This window comes from Cryptomeria japonica, chromosome 2 (genome assembly GCF_030272615.1).
Source record: "Cryptomeria japonica chromosome 2, Sugi_1.0, whole genome shotgun sequence".
Taxonomy (NCBI): domain Eukaryota; kingdom Viridiplantae; phylum Streptophyta; class Pinopsida; order Cupressales; family Cupressaceae; genus Cryptomeria; species Cryptomeria japonica.
Window position 1 is genome coordinate 86,986,434 of NC_081406.1, and position 20,686 is coordinate 87,007,119.

At 33.6% G+C, this 20,686-nt stretch overlaps 1 protein-coding gene across 1 annotated transcript; it reads right to left on the bottom strand.

Moving 5' to 3' along the window:
* Window positions 1-2,013: 2,013 nt before the first annotated feature.
* LOC131078816 (uncharacterized) lies at window positions 2,014-3,131 on the bottom strand. Its single transcript, XM_058016592.2, has one exon. It carries the CDS (start codon window positions 2,834-2,836, stop codon window positions 2,453-2,455), a length of 384 nt encoding a protein of 127 aa, XP_057872575.2. The 5' UTR covers window positions 2,837-3,131; the 3' UTR covers window positions 2,014-2,452.
* Between the last annotated feature and the right edge of the window lie 17,555 nt (window positions 3,132-20,686).

Consider the following 20,686-nt stretch of genomic DNA (forward strand, 5'->3'; position numbering starts at 1 on the left):
ATTACAACAACTAATATTTAGCTTTTTAAAAAGTCACCTATAAATTATTATTATCTAGTGGTCAAAATAAATCATTATTAGGGCTCATCCCATAATGTGTTGGTTGAGTGGTGTTGTTGTGTCCACCAAGATTCAAACCCTTGCTAGGCCATTGTGATCACAAGCTTGTGCCTTCACTAATCTAATGTGCTCGTGCATTTGAGTCTAGCATTGATAAATGGAGATGAAGTCCTTCATTTGTGACCTCACCGATTCATAACTCCAAGCCAAAAGCATCTAGGCGAAGTCCCCTATTTTTGCCAAAAGCATTTCACGTGATATCGAAGGGCAAAGTCCCTATTGACGACTTCACTAATTCATAACTCCAAGCCAAAAGCATTTCACATGATATCACTGATGCAAACTCCAAGCCAAAAGCATTTCACATGATATCAAAGGGCAAAGTCCTTTATTTGGGCCAAAAGCATTTCACATGATATTAGAGGGTGAAATCCCCATTTGTGACCTCGCTGAGTTATAACTCTAGACCAAAAACGTTTCACATGATATCCAAAGTGCATAATCCCTCATTTGTGACATCACCACCTCCCCTGATACATAAGTCCAAACCAAAATTGTTCACAAAAATTGTTCACATGATGCCTCGTACCAACATCATGTTAAAAAATTTACCACTCCAAAAAAAAAAAAAAAGAAAGAAAGCTCACCTAATAGTCAGCATAAGTACACTCATATAGTAAATCCTTTTCACCTATTATTTTAGATAAGTGACTCAACTTGTTCACCACCTTTTGAGGTGTATATCCGGGATTTTCGAGAAGCATGTGGAATTGAATACCAATGATTTCTAGATGCATCCACAATCAGACTGACAGTTGTCGCCCCCACTTAATTATTAGCAGATTAATACTAGCAGCCATATGCCAGCACTTTCTGTAAAAAAAATGGTTTTAATAAAGGTACGGGAAATGCAATAATAAGATAAAACATACGCCTCATATAACGTAATATTCTCCCATAAGCACATGGGACATTCACTGGCCAAACAAATCATTCATCATAATTCAAGTAATGGTCTCTGCACCTGCAATTGCAACAACCATTAAAACAGAAAATTTTGTGATTTAATTGGTTCTATAGAGTTGTTGAGAGTGATGATATGTTTTTCCAATCGCAGTGATGTCTTATCAAGTTGTTTATGATTCGTAAAGATTCAAAATTGAAAAAGTATGATATGAAAGATGAGACTGGATTTGATATAATGAATAACTCTTTTTGCAAATTGAAAAAGTATGATATAAAAGATGAGACTGAATTCGATGTAATGATTAACTCATTTTGTAAATTGAAAAAATATGATATGAAAGATGAGACTGGATTCTATATGATGAATAATTAATTCTATAGATACCATCAATTGGTCGAAATATCTGTATACGTATAAACTTGTGTTCGTCTTGTATCAGATGGCAAAACAATTCATCTATCATATTATCTTTCTTAAAAAGAAAAACAGTAGGTAGTATATAACTTTTTTATTTCAACTGCTTTTTTTTTTCAATGTTTTGGATCAAACTCTATAATCCATCATTAGAAATAAGAAAGCAAGACAAAAAAAAAGATACAAAAAAAGTGAGATATAAAAGACGAGACTAGATTCAATGGAATGGATAAGTAACAAACACTCTTCTTTCTTATTCATTATTATGATAGAATTTGATATGAAACATTAAAAATACAAGAGAAAAAGAGTAAAAACATTCTTGCCTTCTTTCTTATTCCTCACCATAGATCATAGAGTTTAATCTGCTGCACTTACACAGTTTGAAATCAGAAACTATTAACATTATGAACTGTGCAATCATGTAGCTACAACCAGTAGTAGTTTCATCTCGAAGAATTCCCAAAAATTTCACACCCTCAAGAAAAAAATACAGCTAAGTAAACAAAGAGTCATTTTGAGCAAACATTTACACAGCAGAGAACACCAAAGGTGAGAACAGTGCACCATCATTAGCCAATCATTTCTGCAATTCATTATTTAGAAATACCACCTTATCCAAGGCAACACTACAGTTGAGCGACCCTGAAGATTGTTTGATCTGTACAGAGGGTAAAATCCTTTTACCTTCCACAACTAGTATTAAAAAGACAGAAAAACAAGAAAGGACAAATAAAATGGTCGCCATGATTGGACAAGCAACGGTATTTTGGAACATATAATCACTACTTTTGTGATGAAAACAGATAGATCTGATAAGCACCAACCCAGCAAAAGCACTAATAATGTCACTGCTTGCTGGCAAACAGCAATACTTCTCCAGCCCCTGGATTTGAGAAAGCTCAGAGACCCACATATCAGAAAGAGAAAATTTCAGCAGAACCTCTAAAGCCCTTAAGATATAATCTTAGCAGGGTCTCTAGACCCTTAGATAAAATCTTAACAGGGCCTCTAAGCCCGTAACTCCTGCATGTTCCCCTGCCCCTGAATCATGAGAGACCTGTAGATTTCCACCAGCATTTTTGGGTCATACTCCTTAACACACCTCTGCCCAAATGGATCACCATAAACCCCTGCCATGTCTGAGGAGAAAACACTGCTGTTTGCCATACTGAGCATCATTTGCACATAAGCATCTCTCAGCTTAACCAGCAAACGCTTGGGATTAAACCACCTGAGCTTCAACCTCGGCAGACGCTTCAACCTCCACATCCTCCGCTTCCGAGAGCCCATTTTGGCCACTCTCAGCCGCCTCCTCCGCCGCCTGGCGGAGGAATCAATCCTCTGATACTTCCTTCTCTGAACATAGCACTTCACAGACTCGTAAAATCCCATAATGCCTTCAAAACAGAAGTTAAAAAAGCACCCAAATAAATAAAATCTCTTCAAGCCCACTTTTAGACCTCCATGGATGAAGACCCAGAAGACCTTAAAATCAAAATACCCTTTATGACCTAATCTACAAGATCCCTTTACCCGAGGCACCGGCCTATGAAATGCCTTGAATTGTACGAATTCAGACCATTTTTCAAAGAACCAGAAAAAATGTGAACTTCCTATAAATTAATCTGTGACTCGGGTTTTATAATCCCCAAATGCTGCATACGAATTTGGCAGACATGGGACTTTATGCTACCTTTTAAAGGTACGTGATAAAGGTAATAGTGGATCTGGGAAGATGGTTTTTTGTGCGTGGTTTCGAGTTATGCTTTATCTCCACCTAACCTCTGTCTAATCACGGATGTACACCATTACAGAGGGAGTGTATTAATGGTGGGGGGGCACCGTTTTCTGTCAAATTTCAGGTGTGGAGCCCGCTTGGGATTGGGTATAGGACTGCGTGATCGAATCCATTTGAACTTCACAGAAAATATTACCATTTTTTCGGCTTGAATAGGCACCTACCGAATATGGGTGCAACGTGGCGATTGTATTCACGTGGGGTGGGTGGGGATGGCCTATCAGGGCTGGAATTCGAGGGGCTCTGCTGTTTTTGTGTTGTCATGATTGAGGTATCTATTTAATCAATTTTTGAATTCTTATGGAATCTACAATAGAATTTCTGAATGGGTGTTAAGTGGATCATTCATTTTTACTGGTCTTTGTTTATTTAGATAGGTACACTTAGCAATTAGGTGGAACATTTATAGCCGCCACCTTCAATATATTTAGATGCAATGAGTGTTTAAGTGGATCATTCATTTTTGTCAATTTTTGTCTATTTAGATACAAGGAGTGTTTAAGGGAAGCGTATATTCTAGCTCCAAAAAGACAGTACGGATTGACTAACACGCGTGTTAGTCGCGCGTTTTGCATCGTCGATTTTGCAATTAACGGTTGCGATTGAGTAACCTGTCACTAACATGTTGTACGAAAGGTCCGTTTTGGAGCCAGAATAGACACAGTCGTGTTGAAGTGGATCATTCAATTTTGTCGATTTCTATTTATTTAAAATACAAGGAGTGTTTACGTGGATCATTAATAGCTGCAAACCTCTTGATATTTAAATGCAATGAGTGTTTAAGTAGATCATTCATTTTTGTCAACTTTTGTTTAATTAGATACAATTAATGTTTAAGTTGATCATTCATAACCACAAACCTCTATATATTTAGATGCAACGAATGTTTAAGTGGATCATTCATAGCTGCAAACCTCTATATATTTAGATGCAGTGAGTGGTTAAGTGGATCATTCATTTTATTGGCTTCTGTTTATTTAGATGCAATGAGTGTTTAAGTATCATTTATAGCTACAATCCTTTGTATATTTAGATGCGATGAGTGATTTAGTGAATCATTCATTTCACAAACCTCTATTCATTTAGATGCAATGATTGTTCAAGTGGATCATTCATTTTCACAAACCTATGTTCATTTAGATGCAATAAGTGTTTGAGTGGATCATTCATTTTTGCCAAGATTTGTTCATGTAGATGCAATGAGTGCTTAAGTGGATCATTCATTTTTGCCAAGATTTGTTCATATTGATGTAATGAGTGTTTAAGTAGGTTGTTTGTTTAGACGGATAATTCATTTTTGTCAACCTTTGTTTATTTAGAAGCAATGAGTGTTTAAGTAGGTCGTTTAAGTAGGTCGTTTGTTTAGGTGGGTCATTCATTTTTGCCAACCTTTGTTCATTAGATGCAATGATTGTTTAAGTGGATCATTCATTTTCACGAACCTCTATTCATTTAGATGCAATGAATGTTTAAGTGGATCATTCATTTTCGCAAACCTATTTTTATTTAGATGCAATGAGTGTTTAAGTGGATCATTCATTTTTTCGAAGACTTGTTCATATAGATGCAATGAGTGTTTTAATAGGCCATTTGTTTAGGTGGATAATTCATTTATGTCAAACTTTGTTCATTTAGATGCATTGAGTGTTTAAGAAGGTCATTAGTTTAGGTGGATCATTCATTTTCACAAACCTCTACTCATTTAGACACAATGAACGTTTAAGTGAATCAAAGACTATGCAGTTAAATATGACATTAATATCATAATTTGACACATTGATGAAAAAACTTACAACTTATCTTGACAATTCTTTATGCACAAATTTCATCGTTTAAGATATTTGATCTAATCTTTATTTATTTTAAAAAATTATTTTTGGTGAGTATGAAAATTGAACATTTTCTAAATAAATTATTATTTGATATTGGGGAGAAGATTGACTAAATGATTTGGTGTGAATTGTTAATAATCTTATGATGTCATGTGTTTAGGTATCTAGTTAAATATATTAAAAGAACTATCTTTAGAATTATATCATTAAAAATTTAATAAGTAATTAATACATGTGCACATGTATATATATAGTTATGTCTTTTCAAGTGGGACAAAATAAAGACAATGTAGTTGAAATGGAAGACCACTTTTGTGAGATTTTTTTTTTTTTTTTTTTGAAGTAAAATTTTTTTAAGTCGATAGGCTTTTAGTGGGGGATTTTTCCTGCCGAAGTGTAAGACAATCCAATGAGTGTTGCTTTCTGGTGACCAGTCACTTTTCCCGGGGAGCGGCAGGTGGCTTCTTGGTTGTTTGGCTTGCTGATGACGTTATGCCTTGAACTTGTTGTTTGTCGTGCTGGGAGCTTTTACTCCTACCTATTCGCAATCTCTGGATTTTTCAAGAGCGCATTCTCCTCCCATGTATTGTGAAGTGAATCGTTGCAACATGCAAAATGTCTGCTTAATTTGCAATGCATAGTAAACACAGCTTAATTTGCATAGTGCGTGTTGGGTTCTATAAGATCGCCATTGTACTGAGCACGTTCTAAATGTATGAAATCGTATTTTTCTACAGAACGCATCTCAGATTTAGCGAATCTCAAAAGACCCATAAGACTGAGTCTTAATACAAGGTCGGTCATTCACTTGGTGCCACGATGGCACTCAAAGTTTCGCAGATAAGTGCGGAAGAAGAATCTATTTTTTTAGATACCCATTTGTTGACTCTAATGTTTTTTCTCTCATTTTTGTGCGAGATCAAAAATTGGGCATTTTTAAGGGCAATGGCAGATGGGTGTTTAACACAGAGCTGCGAAGGCTCGGGCTGCATTCTTGGCACTTCTTTGCATATCTAAGACCCCTATTTTTTTCTCTTCACGTAGATATATTGTGAACCCAGATAAGGGTTTTTGTTTGTGTCATCTTATGTAGGATTTACTTGTCGATATTCTACTAACTTATTCTGCTTCTTTTGTTCATAAACTTGTGAAATGATTTACACAATTGTTATGTGTGATTTTATCAAATGGGTATTTTTGCTTTTGCCTCCATTAATATTAGACTATTTTTCACTTCAAGATCTAAGTCTTACAATTTGTAAACAGTAACCATTTTGTAATGACTTGGAACGTAGTTGGAGTGGAGTGAGGCTGAGCAGAGAGCTATTTTGTTTTGTTGAATAGGTGAGGGGAGAAATGGGTAAATCAATAGAGAAGGAATTCCAACGAACTCTAACGAACTGCACTGAAGCCATCAATCAAACCTTCATGGTAAGCAACTATGTCTCTTATCGTACTAAATTTTGTGCTACATGTATGTCAAATTAAATTTTAGAGTTAAAAGGGATTTATGCTGATATCTTCTAAACCATTATACTTTTTGAGCTTTCGTAAATGTTGCTTCTAATTATACCTATTGTTTATTGGTTGAAGCATAGTAGGCTATGTCGAGTGACCATAAATTATTAGGGTATAGATAATTAACTTTTGATGTTGTCCTTGTTTTCCAAGTGGGCTTATGGTTTATTATCACCACCTTTGCCTTTTGAGTTAAGAGTGGAACCAAGGACGCATGTTGAGAGTATTGCCCCAACTAACTATGGTATGTTGTGTTTGGAAGCTTTTGAACGAGGTAGCTACTAGATTGGAGAAAGTGTCATGGACTGATGTGAAGAAGTCTGCAAAGTAAGTATCAAAGTAGGCCACTACAGGTACTTGAAATAAGCTTATTCACTTGTTCCAACTTTATGCCTTTAAAAGAGTTTGTGAGTTTACAAAATATCTCTTTAAGGAAGCAGTTGCCATGGATGGAAAATATTGGTTGCATTTGATTAGGTTTGAGCACTAGACCTCTTGGCATGATCCTCATTTTTGACTGGCAAGATATATAATGACTAATATTGGGATAATCCAAAAAATGGTTTTTTTGTATAGCATAGGTTGGGGTATGATATGAGAATGCTTTTTCAATGGAAATATGCCTAGTTTGTGTCTTTCTATAATTTACATTCATATGATACTTATTCTCACTCCCTAATTATTTATCTTCTTATGGTTTTATGGATGCAAAAGAGAGGGTTTGACACATAATCTTTTATGTATATCAAATTCACATAACACAATCATAAGATACAACTGAGATCTGATAAATATTGAATATTTGATTATCTTATTTAGGAGTCATAATAATGTAAGAATTTCTAAGGTCAACTGGAGATTGTACTTATAAGCATCTATTAGTGAAAATCCTCACACCCCTGGGAACCAACCTAGTGGAGAAAATCAGAAAGAAATATTAAACATTAGAATGTTTATTGTGCTCATAGATGAGAGACTACAAGGTCTTTTTGTTCCTGCTTGTATATTGAGGTAATGACAATATTGTGAAACAAGTGACATATGAACCACTTCTTCTTGTCACAATAGATAATAGCCCAAAGAGATAATGTTAAGCCTCTAGAACATGAGACTGTATTATGTCTACATGATTAGAGAGGATAGTGATGTGGGTGTTTGGGTATGCGTCTTTGGTGTGGAAGCCAGGCTTTGAATATGATGAGAAAATTATTGGCTTCTTCAAGGGATACCGAAGAGTTTTTAATCTAGGTGAGTACAATTTCATAGAATGATGCCATGTTAGATACAATTTGCTAAAGAATTGATGCTTTGCATTAATATCATTTGTTCATACGCTTTCTGGAGTTTAATTTTGTTTGTTTCTAGTCTTTGCAGCTTGCATTGATCACCATGGGACTCCTGAATTGCTAGCTCGAACTTACACACTGGTGGACCGGGAAGGAGCAATTTGTGTAAGTATTGCATTTTCATTGTGGCTGCAATGTTTGTGCTATTGAAGTTTGATTGCAGATGAATAAGATATATTACAAAATTAGTTTTACAACCAATTTATGATTTCTCTTTCTTTCCTAGAAAGAAATCAAGTCTAGAGGTTATAGCCTAATGAAAACAAGGTGGTTGTTTTGTAATGTTGACTTACTTTACCGTATACTTTTTGTCTTGTAAGCATTGTTCAATTTCTTAATATCAAGCTTAGTTGTTGGTTGTGTTTTCTTGATTGTTAATTTTGTAAATACTCCCACATTCATTGCAACAACAGACTTTACAGTTAACTTACAAAGCCATATAGATTAAAAGCCATGTTAGAGTATTCGGGTATTTACTTGATTAATTAAACAATATTTGTTTAATTATTTAAGTTCCCTTTATCTCTTTTACACTTAAGCTAACTTTAGGTGCATAATAATTAATTCTTTTATTAATTATTATGTGCAAACCTAGGTTTTCCCTTTTAGGGTTTCTTGACCTATTAAAGGTTAAGTTCATTCTTTACTTTGTAAGAAGAAGGATTATTACATTACACATTTTGTGAATATTGAGCTCTCTCTTTTTTAGCATATTTTCTATGTATTTCTTTCTTATGTGATTTGCTTCCTTGCTTCTCCTTGTAACAGGTTTTTTAGCTTGCAGAGATCATTTGGGCTCCTGTGGTGTTGTATTTTCTCAACTCCAACATGGTATCAGAGCTTCAGATTTGCAGCTATTTGTTCTTGTTTTGAGAATTTTGGCATTGGAAGCAGATATGGGGTTTCAGGAAGTTTTGTTTTGTACTTAGGGATAGGCCTCTTTTCTGAGCACTTTAGGCCTAAACGGACCTCACCATCGTGCTCAAAATGCTCGAAAACTCCTATAGTCATATAAAATTTGCCTTGTTTTGGTTCCTGATCCTCTGGGGGTATTTTTTCTCCAGATCCAGGTCGTACAGCCTTGGCACACCCAGAACAGACCCCACCGGCAACTGCAGCACCTGCTGCCCACCACCAGAAACCTTGGTCGACACCTCGGCCCCGCCGCCCGCTCCCGCCACTAGCCCCTCGGCCCCGCTGCCCATGCCCACCACTGCCCGACCCTGCGGCCTCCTCCGCTCACTGGGCTACCTTTGCACCACCCGGCGCCTGCTCCACCACCGGAGCACCGCCGAGGCGCCACCATCTCGCCACCAGAGCGCCGCTCACTGGCCTCCTCCGCCCGAACAACCACCAAACTACCCCTTCCTCTTGTTTTGAAGGGGGGTTTGGATTTTTGGTCATATCTTGGGCATACGGAGTCGTTTTTTCAAAAACGAATAGGCATCGGAAAGCTGGTTTCGAGCTAGACCTCTTGATGTTGGTTTTTTTTTTTCCAATTTTGCTGTTTGACTATGTTTTTTTCCAATCAAAGTGAGGTCTCTTTTTTGCACTCCAGGAGATAAAATGAGCATCTGAACTCCGTTTTTCGAAAAAATTATATTTTTGGAAAGCGTGTGTTGTGTACTTTCCAGCCATCTAAGTTTTATTTCTAGATTTTGCTCCATTCATAATTTATTCAGTTTTTTTCTTTTCAGCACTCTGGTGGATATCTTGGTTATTTCAGGTCCTAGGATCTCTTCTCTAGGTAGGATGTCTCTATTTTGGTTCTCCCTTCTATTTACAGTCTTATTATCATTGTAGCTTCTTTTATGAAAACGCATTGAGATAAAGTGTCATCATGCATTGTTTACTTGGGATCTTGCACATCTTGTGCCTTATTGTACATGCACTACTTATAAAGTGCCATGAGGGGGTTGATGTTTGCCTGTTGTTTGTCATCCACCTTTGTCCAGTGAGTGTTCCTTCCATGACATTCATCTCATGTTGTGTGTCAAGTGAGTGTTCCTTCCACGACACCATGTACTTTTCTCAACACCTTTGATGTCCCTGGTTCTTCGTCATGAAGTTCTTCTTGGTCGTTCTTTTCAGTGTTCCTATCCCTCTTCAGCATTATGGGGAGGTTTGTCCTGTTGGTTCTAATGCTTTCGTGGTTCGATTGATCAGCTCTTTAGACTTTGGTGTTTTCATGCCACATGTATCTTTGATTTCAATTGTTTGCCTTGTTTGCCTTCTTATTCGAGTAGTGTCATTTGAGGGCACTCATATAGCTTACGGTCTTTTCTACCTGGTCATGTTCTATTTTAGTGGAGGTTCTTCAGATCAGTAGTTATTCTTCGATAGAGTTTGCAGGTTCTTCATGCTTCAGTGGTGTTCTTTTCCATATCTTTTTGGAGTAGAGTTTTTTTCCCATGTGGTTTTCTCTATTTCTCCAGTTCATGGAGATTTCATTGTATTTGAGTACTTGATCAGGCCTGTTGCCAGGACCCATCTTTCCTACTTTCAGTAGTTATTCTAGGTTTTAGCTTCTCCCTAAGTCTAGCTTAAGGGGGGGTGTTAGAGTATTCGGGTATTTACTTGATTAATTAAACAATATTTGTTTAATTATTTAAGTTCCCTTTATCTCTTTTACACTTAAGCTAACTTTAGGTGCATAATAATTAATTCTTATTTTAATTATTATGTGCAAACCTAGGTTTTCCCTTTTAGGGTTTCTTGACCTATTAAAGGTTAAGTTCATTCTTTTCTTTGTAAGAAGAAGGATTATTACATTACACATTTTGTGAATATTGAGCTCTCTCTTTTTGAGCATATTTTTTGTGTATTTCTTTCTTCTGTGATTTGCTTCCTTGCTTCTCCTTGTAACAGGTTTTTCAGCTTGCAGAGATCATTTGGGCTCCTATGGTGTTGTATTTTCTCAACTCCAACAAGCCACAGATTAGGGACATCTATTTTTTATATTTGTTTTATTTCGGTTTGGGATGCCAGATTTATTTTATCTTTGAAAACTCACATTTATTTAAAAATATTGCTATCCACCATTTTAACTAATTTTTTGACAAAAATTATCTAATATATCAGCTGACTTGATCTAATATTTTCCCAATATTACATTTTTTTTTTGCAACAAAACAGACTAGTTTAAAGGGTTTCTTGAGAACTGAATGCTTTTAATATCTTTAGAATGGCCAAGGTTTTTTATGAAGAGCAACTGAATCTGGTTATTTTTGAGAAGAATGTTGGAGATTCAACATTAGGAACCATATTGTGTTCCTTTATGAGATTGTTTCCTTCTCTTTGCAAAAACATTATCGTGTTAAGGTGATATTAAGGCCTCCTCTATTTATTCATTGATTTTCAAGAATACATGATCGGTAGTAGGAAGACATCTTTATTTGGAAGGGGATATGGTCATAGTTCCTTTGAATTCCTTAAACTTTTGAGTGCAAATTCTGATGTATCTAGTGGAGCTAAGTTTATATGACCTATGTCAATATCCCTACTCATCTCTTGGGAAAAGTGTTATGATGGTAGTTATATAGATTATTCTGAGCACTATAGAACCGGATCTTTGTTTGTGTGTTTGGTCTTCATTAGAAACATGACGCCTTCTATTTATCCTATCTACCAATTTACAATGTTAAAATGTGAAAACACAAACATTGGGAGTTAAATAGTAAAATTAGTAAAGAAATTGTAAATTCGTATTCAGATCACTAATTTGATAGATAGACACCATGTTCAATTGTTTTATGAGATGTGTGTTTCTTAGTATAAATTTGATCCAAGAAAGAATCTCGAGGGAGAATAAAGCCATAACAGACTACTTTCCTATCACAGATTGCAAATGAAGTTTACTGCCAGGCATCAGTGCCAGCTAGAAGATCTCATTCACAATATAGAACCATCTTTAAATTAAGAATACCATCGAGTAAAACTCCATATATGGAAAAGGTTAGTGTTCTAATTATGCTTTAAGAGGCTTTTTCTCCACACAACTTTTTACATAGTTGGACCTAAACAACATATCCAAGAATTTGATGGGTTGAAATTTTATTAAGTGTTTTGGAAGTTAATCACATTATCATCTCCCTTATCATATTTACATTACAAGAATAGACATACTAATTGCTCAAATTATTAGACCATTGGTATCTCATTGTGAAGATCCATTTCCAAATTCTCAGATTGATGGTGACATCTAAGTTGATCTATGGATGAGACCAGGTTTTAGTACCAAGTGAAATTAATGGAAGAGGCACCTCTAAACTGTAGTATACAAGACAAAGGTTTTCCTACAAGGGGAATTTACTAATAAAAAAAGTGTAAAGAATCCAAACGAAGTAGTTACAATTGAATAAAGGATGCTACTATGCTACTTTGAGATTTCAATATTTTTATCTAAGCATTTTTTAGAAAGAAAAAATTCATTTCTAAATTGGTATCGCTTCGATTTTGTTTTTGAATGTGTGCTATTACATCATCATCCCTAAAAATGGATAATAAACGTGCTCTGTTGAAATGTATAAGATAAATGGTAAATCTAGATGACAATGTCTTTACAAGTGATTGTAAGTAATCCACCACTAATAATTTTAAGTTTATTTTAGTTGTTACCTCACACAACTTGTAGATCACATAGCAACTGACAATCGAATCCACAACTTTTAGAAAACTTTGAAAATTTAACATGTTTGAAATTATATAGTTAATAATAATCAAGGAAAAAAAATTATTAAATACGTCTAAATAATTATTCTTATGCTTTTTGTTTGTTGTGCTTCTACTTATTACTCATAATACAATTTACTGGTGTAGGCTTGTTTAGGTTGTGGTTGTTCAAACCTGCACATGATTCAGAACTCTAAGTGGCATACCTTCTAAAAATCTGAATCATCTTCCTTGTTCTTGTATATTGACACAGGTGATTGGTTGTCACTGTTTATTCAGATGTTAGCAGAGTTGCGCTTGTAGTGCTTAAATTTCTTTTTTTTTGGAATAATGTTGTTGCAGGCCTTGATAATTTTGTCTATATTTATTATATAAGGATTCTCTGGAAGGTGCTTGAACTTGATTGCAAATTAAAATTTGTGCATCTCATTCTTGGTAGTTGAGTTTCTTTCTTTATCTCTAGAATGTGTGCATTTATTTAATTGTGGATGTTTGAGTTTTTTCTGCAGACTAGTAATGTGTTTTGTTTATTGATGATATAGGGTCTTATAACTGCAGAGGGTACAAATGTTATACTGAAAGGTCTAGCTGAAATTAAGAGAAATATTGAAAGCAAAAAATTTACTTGAAGAGCTGATAGAGAAGATGTTAATATGAACATAGAAGCAGCCTTAACATATTTGATTCAAGAGCCGACAAAAAAGCTTCATACTACAAGGAGTTGAAATGATCAAGTTTGTAGTGATGTGTGCTTGTGATGTCGGGACACCATTAATCAAATTCTGGGATGCATAAACCACCTTTAGGTTAACTACATGAATATTCATTTTTTTGAACCTGTAAAATATAAATTTCAATTATTATCTTTGAATGTACACATACATTATATAATAAAAATGGTGTAGCATGATGATGTAGTGTATCCACAAAACATTATGCTAGGATGCCATCTACACGAAAGACAAGATCACTCCTCAGAAGACCAATGGAGACATATAGGTCTTAGGAGACTCACATGTAAGACACTACCATCATGTTGCACCATTTTTATTATAGCTGTATAAATAGTCTCAAAGAACTATTGGAGAAATGCCTCTGAATAATATTCTTTATTGTTATAATATGAGGATCATAGTTTTCCATGGTGAAGGGTCTTAGGTAGCCAACATGGGTGAAATCTCTTGCCACCCAACTTATAAAACATACACATATATTCCCGAGTAACAAGTGTGTGCACCATATCAACATGATTTCCATTTTACCTATATTGGATATTTGACTTGTCTTAAGTAATGGTCCTTTGGGCTCGTAAATGCATCTATGCAACCTTATCATTATCACGCTAAACATAGGTTCCTCGATAAAATTTCCTTTATGTATAGTCTATATTTTAGCCATTGGTAAAAGTAAAATTTGTGAAAGAGTAGGTAAAATGGGAAGAGACTAGAAATATGCTTATAGTGTTCAAATTTATTTTTTTGGCATAAAAACTTATAATTTTTTTTATGAAGTTTGGGCTATTCCCTCTTTGGTCCTACAGAAGATGCAACTGAAATCTATCCAATTCACTCATTCTTGTTGTGTCAGTCTACCATTTTTTGACATCTTTATTTGGAACACCACAAGTTCTGATTTCTAATAAAAAATGAGCACTGCTTGTGTAGTATGATATATTGAGCATTTTTTTTACTGGTACCAATCTATATTTGGGATTAAAAATGAAGTAGCTATGGCACCAATGTTGGTTTATGGAATCGTTGAAGATTTTTATTGTTTCATGTTGCTTGTGCATGTGATGGCTATGTACTAGTTTGTATACACCTGGAGGAAATTTTCATTGATCAATTGAATGCTAGAAATAAGAGTATTGTGGTTACTTGAGGAAATTATCTTTAGGAGTGATCATTTGGCTTTGAATTGAGAGATTTCTAGTCATAGATGGTGTTGTTAATTACTATAAAACTGTTGAAAAGGTTTGCCAAGGCCTATGTCCTCTTTAAGAGACAAAATATTTCTAATTTTGAAGCTTGGAGAAGTCATATTTCTTATTCTTTCCTTTCCATATTTTTTTAATTAACAACAAAACCTTGTAGCCCCGGAATCTTTGTAATCAATTAGGGATGAATACTTTACTCTATAGAAGCAAGGTGAATTACTTAAATAATAACATGTAACTGCTAGTTATAAATTGTATGCACGTGTACAAAATTAATCATTTTTAAGATACAAAAGTCAAAGGGTTCACATTAATTGTTAATGGTCCCTAAGGTATCATAAAAAAAATGTAAATCTCATATACTTGAGCCTTAGGTGCACATTTATCTATAGTTGCTCTCATTTTTTTATTAATTTTTTTTTATTTAATAAAGTTGTATATATTAAGAAGAATAAGTGAAGGAGGGTAAAAAAGAAAAACAAGGACTATTTTTGAAAAAGATACAAATGACAATTAATTAAACAACTTCATAGACAACTATTATATTGAAGATAGAAGAACTATATAAACGACTAATTAAAATTACAAAAATAGTTGTATATACACAAAAGACTTCAAAAATAGCAACTAAAACAAGAGTACATACCAAAACATTTGTATAAACAACTAGTCGTATTAACGATGATCTAAACACAAAACAAAAAGAAAGATCGTCCCATTTAATTTAGCAGCCCTTGTGTTTGCAATAAAAATAATTTAGTTTTTCACATATGTGATTGTCTTGGAATTGAATGATTTGCTCCATATAGTAGGTGACGTCTTTATTATTCTTTATTATTAGGTGTAGTTTTGAAACTAGAAACAAATATGGAAAAAATGTTAAAGTAAATCTTTGGAAGTACAATAAATTAAAGTTAGAAAATATTGTTGAATGATTGATTTTTCAAAAATTAGGATATAGCATGTGTAACTTATGGGTTTCTACACATGGTTGTATATTAATAGACTAATTATGTGGTTTATATCTTCTTTCAATAAAAAATTCATAAATTAAAAAAAGCATGTGTAACTTCCACTTCCACTTGACATCTCCCATTTAATTTAGATGCATGCACACATATTTAGTGGGCATAAGGCTCCCCTACCATATCTAAACACAAATGAACTTGACAATCACAAGAAATCAATCAATTTTTAGAATTTACACTTGATGTATTTGTAATTTTATATTTAGTTTTATTATATTTTCTATATGTTTTCATATCTACATAGATTTATGTAATGCATGTATACATTGTATATACTTAGATAGTTCAATGAACAAATATATAATTGTCTATATATAAATATTGTTGAAATTTTGATTTTCTAAAAATGCAACAAGATAATATGTACCTTCCACTTCCACTTGGCATCTTCCATTTAATAAAGGTACATGTATAAGAACTTAGTAGCATAAGACTCCCCTAAAAAGAAAACATTGATATATTTATATAGCTTTTATATATGGTTTTCTTATATGTTCTACATATTTAATATCTATATAAATATATTTATACATTATATATGTACTTGTGTAGTTCTATCTATTTATCCACACACACACAATGTGTACATGTAATATGCATATTTCTAATTTTGTAATTGCAATCAATCTTGTAAATCTTATGTATTTAGAATTGCTCCTAATAATATTTGTAAATGGTTCATAAGAGATAAGGGATTCACCATTAGTTGTAATTATTTTTCCATCAATTTTTTAGTGGTACAATAATTAATTTTGTAATTGGGGTCAATAATTAATCATTTGGTAGATAAAAGTTACTATTTATTGGATAAACATATTTGAGGTTATAGAGGTTTTGAACACCCAACTTCCCATGGGGTTTTTGGACACTTGTAATCAATTTTGGGATGGATGGCTATTATAAGCCCTTAACACCTTGTGAAAGATGTTAACCACCTTGAGAATAAGGACAAACAAGGTGCTCATGTGTGAGAAGTTAGTAATTTGGTTGCAACCTTCATTGGGATATGTTAACTAGCATGCTTGGATTTTTTCAAGAAGGGGTTTTGGTATGTCAAATCAACTTGGATGTCTCATTTAGTAGGTGAAATTTGTATATACTAGGTTCTTAGGAAGGTAGAATGAGTATGTTGTTTAAAGAGTGAAAACTCTATTTATAGGTGTTGAAGGATTGAAGACTAAAGAGGAAAAATGAAGAAATGTATATTGTAATCTGTAGTTTTGAAGATAATACGAACTTGGTCCTCTCTTCTTGGTAGATTATTTTTTCAAAAAGGTTTCTCTACGTAAATACTATGTAAAGCGTTTATTTCTCTTGTTCCATATTTATTTGTGTTGTTGACTTACTTTTTTGCAATTTTGATTGATTATCTACTAGAGTTAAAATCATATTTATAATTAAATTTAGATTATATTTTATAGGTGTTCACCTCCATTTCCAACATTATGTATCAAAGTTTGGTCAACTTTATTTCTTAAGTGGTAGAGTGAAGGTTGAGTTGAAGTTCTGGTTAAGTTGTTGGCATTACAGTAAGAAAGATTGTTGGCATTTCAATATCAGGAGATTGTTGATATTCAATAAGGATATTGAGAAGGTTGTTGAAGATTATTGATATAACTGAAGAAGGATGATAACTGTCTTTATAACATTATTTTGTCATTGATGTCAAGAAATTGATTATATGATTCAGTATGATGTTGCCATATCTTGAGAAGATTGATTTGAAGAGAATTAAGATGTCGGTAAAAGAAATAGAAAGAATGTGATGAATAAGAGGAGGAATAAGTTATTCAATGGGCAACTATTACCGAGTTAGACAATGATGAGATCATGATGCTTAGATTGTTTTGATATCCTACATATGTTGTTGATTGTAAGGTTAATACTATACTATGTCACCGAGTAAAGAACCTAGTCGGTAAACCCTAAGGTTATCGATATCGGTTAATGAAGTTGGAATGTCTACCGAGTAAAGTTTAGTATTTACCCAGTTGCAACCGAGTTATGACAGTGCACATTGGATGGATAAAAGCATTATTTAATGAAGGACAATGATTAGCTAGAGATGTATAAATGATTGGTATGTCGTGCATGAAGTTTGTTAAGGATCTATGGCAAAGGAAAATCGATAGGAAGATCTACAGCGTAGATTGAACCGCAATAACCTTGTGCAAGTTCCAAGAAGGGAATGCAAGTCCCTAGGCAAGGTAAAATGTTTTCAAATCGGAAGGATACATTGAACCTGGTCAAGTTTGAAGATCTGATGGCTAAGATTAATCATGGGAAATGTGATCAAGGAGATTTAGCAATTAGCAATTGTTTATAAATAAGGAATTGTTAATAAACAATGTATGCGGGCAAGTGTAAGCACAAGGATGCTACATAGTGATTACCGAGCACAGAAGCTTGAAGGCCTGTTTGAATAACAGAGTAGAGAGCCCAACAGAGGGACAAGATAAGTCCTATGACTAGATTGTTTTGAGCAAATAAGAATCTGCTTTAGCATTTTAGATGTGAAGTTGCAGATAGATTTTTATTACTGTTATTTTGTAAGTAACAGAAAATCTCTTAACCGAGTGGACTTAACAGTCTTATTTGTAAACCCTCTAGCAAGGTAACATTCTAGTTGAGTGTTTGAAATCCTTTAACAAGGTCACTTCTAACAAAGTGAAGATCCTAACAGATTTGAGGGAAATCCCTTAACAGGGTCACATCTAGCAATGTGTTTGTAATCTTTAACAGAATTTGCTTTTAACTGAGCATACTCTAGAAGAGTATATTTCTTAGTGGGTCCGAAATCCCAGAGTGGTTTTTCCCTAAATCTGGTGTTATGAGTGTTATGATGATTATGTGTTCATAAGTTTGTATGTTTAGCAGTTTTTGGTTAAGTTGCTGAAGTATAAGTTACCGAGGTTGAATCTGTTGTTTTTATGGAAGTTTAAGTTTGTATGATTCACCCCCCCTCTCATCTTGTTAGCTATTGGCATCTGTACTTCACATTAAGTATCAGAACTATCATAAGTTTTTTTTACGAATTTGAGTGAAAGTTAAGGATGCGTCTACATCTTAAACATCTATTGAAAATTTAATAAAACCAACTACAAGTTGTGGAAGCTAAAAGTAGAGGAGCTCCTAGAAGAAAGGGATTAATGGTTGGTATAAATAAAAGGAAAAGAGCAAACAAGATAGATCAAGATGAATGGCATAAGATGGACAAAAAGCACAAGGAACAATTTGACTTTGAGTCAATTAAACTTTGTTTCTTTGAGGAACAATTTGGCTTTGAGCATTTATATAATTGTAATTTGATTTTGAGTCAATTAAACTTTGTTTCTTTATTGATGTTAACTTTGAAGAAGAAGATAAATTAATTATGTTTTTTTATTCTTTTCTTGAATTATGGGAGAATTGTATTCGTTCTCTTAGTTTTAATTTTAAATATCTAAAGATTGATGCTCTTGTTGCAACATTGTTGTCACAAGAAATGAGATAGAAAACAATGGAGGGGAAGGTCCAAGGAAAGAGATGGATCTAAAAGAGATGGATCTAAAAGAGATCAAGACAAGCCTAAAGACAAGTCTAAGGACATATATAAGACTCCTAGTAAAAAGATATAGTGAAGTGTTTGAATTATGAAAGAGATGACTGTGAAGAAGGGATGTAGAAGAATAGAAGCAGTGAGAATCCACCATAAATTAGTCCTTGAAACTAAATGATAAATATTTGTTTTCTCCATGTAATATTATTTATAATAAACAATGCCAGTTAGTTAAACTAGGGATCCTCTTTAGAAAGACTCGTTATAAGGAATGGTATTTCACATATGAATATTATGATGGAGGTAATGTCAAACTTGTCTACAATAGTTTGTAAAATTTGATAGGTAGGTGGAGCAAGGTATAGTTATAGTGACAGAAGGATAAAATCCCTCCTAGAATTTCACATATTCTCGAATAGGATAAAAATTTAATTTTTTTCTAATTTGAATTATTTAAAATGAATGTAACATTTGATACACATGTTTGTATATTGGTGAGAGGGAGCATGGTGGTAGTGAGAGGGAAAGAATGAGAACCCTATTTAGACTAGATGCCTCTATTATTTATAAATTCATTGATGTGCTTTTGAAATTTAAAAAAATGAATATATGTTGTGGTGCTATAGATTGGGCCACATAAGTGAAACTAGTTTAATATTATTCTAAATAAATATTTGTTAGATTTTTTTCTTATTCTAATAAGCATTTTGATTTTTGTGAACATTGTATGTTTCGAAAAAAAAATGAGCATGATTTTCTTTAGAAGATAACAAAGTGAAAAGTAAATTAGAAATTATTCATATGGATGTATTTGGTCCTATGGATATTGATTCTATTAGAAAATCTGATTATTGATATTTCAAGAAATAACTAGATTTATTTTATGAGACATAAATCCAAATTTTTCTTTAAGTTTAAGGAATTTTAAGTCTTATAGAAAAGTAATCAAGGCATAAGATAAAGGTTTTGAGATCTAACAATGGAGGAGAATACGTTTCTAAGGAATTTGACAAGTTTTGTGAGCATGCAAATATTGTTAGGAAAAAGACTACTACGTACACTCCTTAACAAAATGGGGTGATAGAAAGGACAAATTGAACTATAATGGAAATATGTGGTGCACATTGGATAAATACTTTTAGACAAAATCTACAAGGACTACTTGTTAATTGATAAATAAATCTCCTTATAAGGCTCTTCATTCAACACCTTATGAAGTGTGGACAAGTGGGAAACCTTATAATTCGTATTTAAGGGTTTTCTTAGTTGTCAGGATTTTGTTCATGTGTTTGAAAAAATATTCTAAGTTTGACCCAAAGTAGAAAAGGTGTATTTTCATTAGGCATGGTGAAAATCTCAAAGGTTATAAATTCTAAAATCCTTTAACCAAGGAAGTTATCTATTAAAGAGATATAATTTCAAAGGAACTTGGAGATATTTTTATCCTAAACGACCAAAAGACAAAGAAAGGGAAGTAAGAGTCCACTTGAGACTAACTAGGAAGATCCACCTTGGGATGAATAAAGAGATGGATTAAGGGATGAGGAGGAAGAAGAAGAGTGTTCAAGTGAGGTT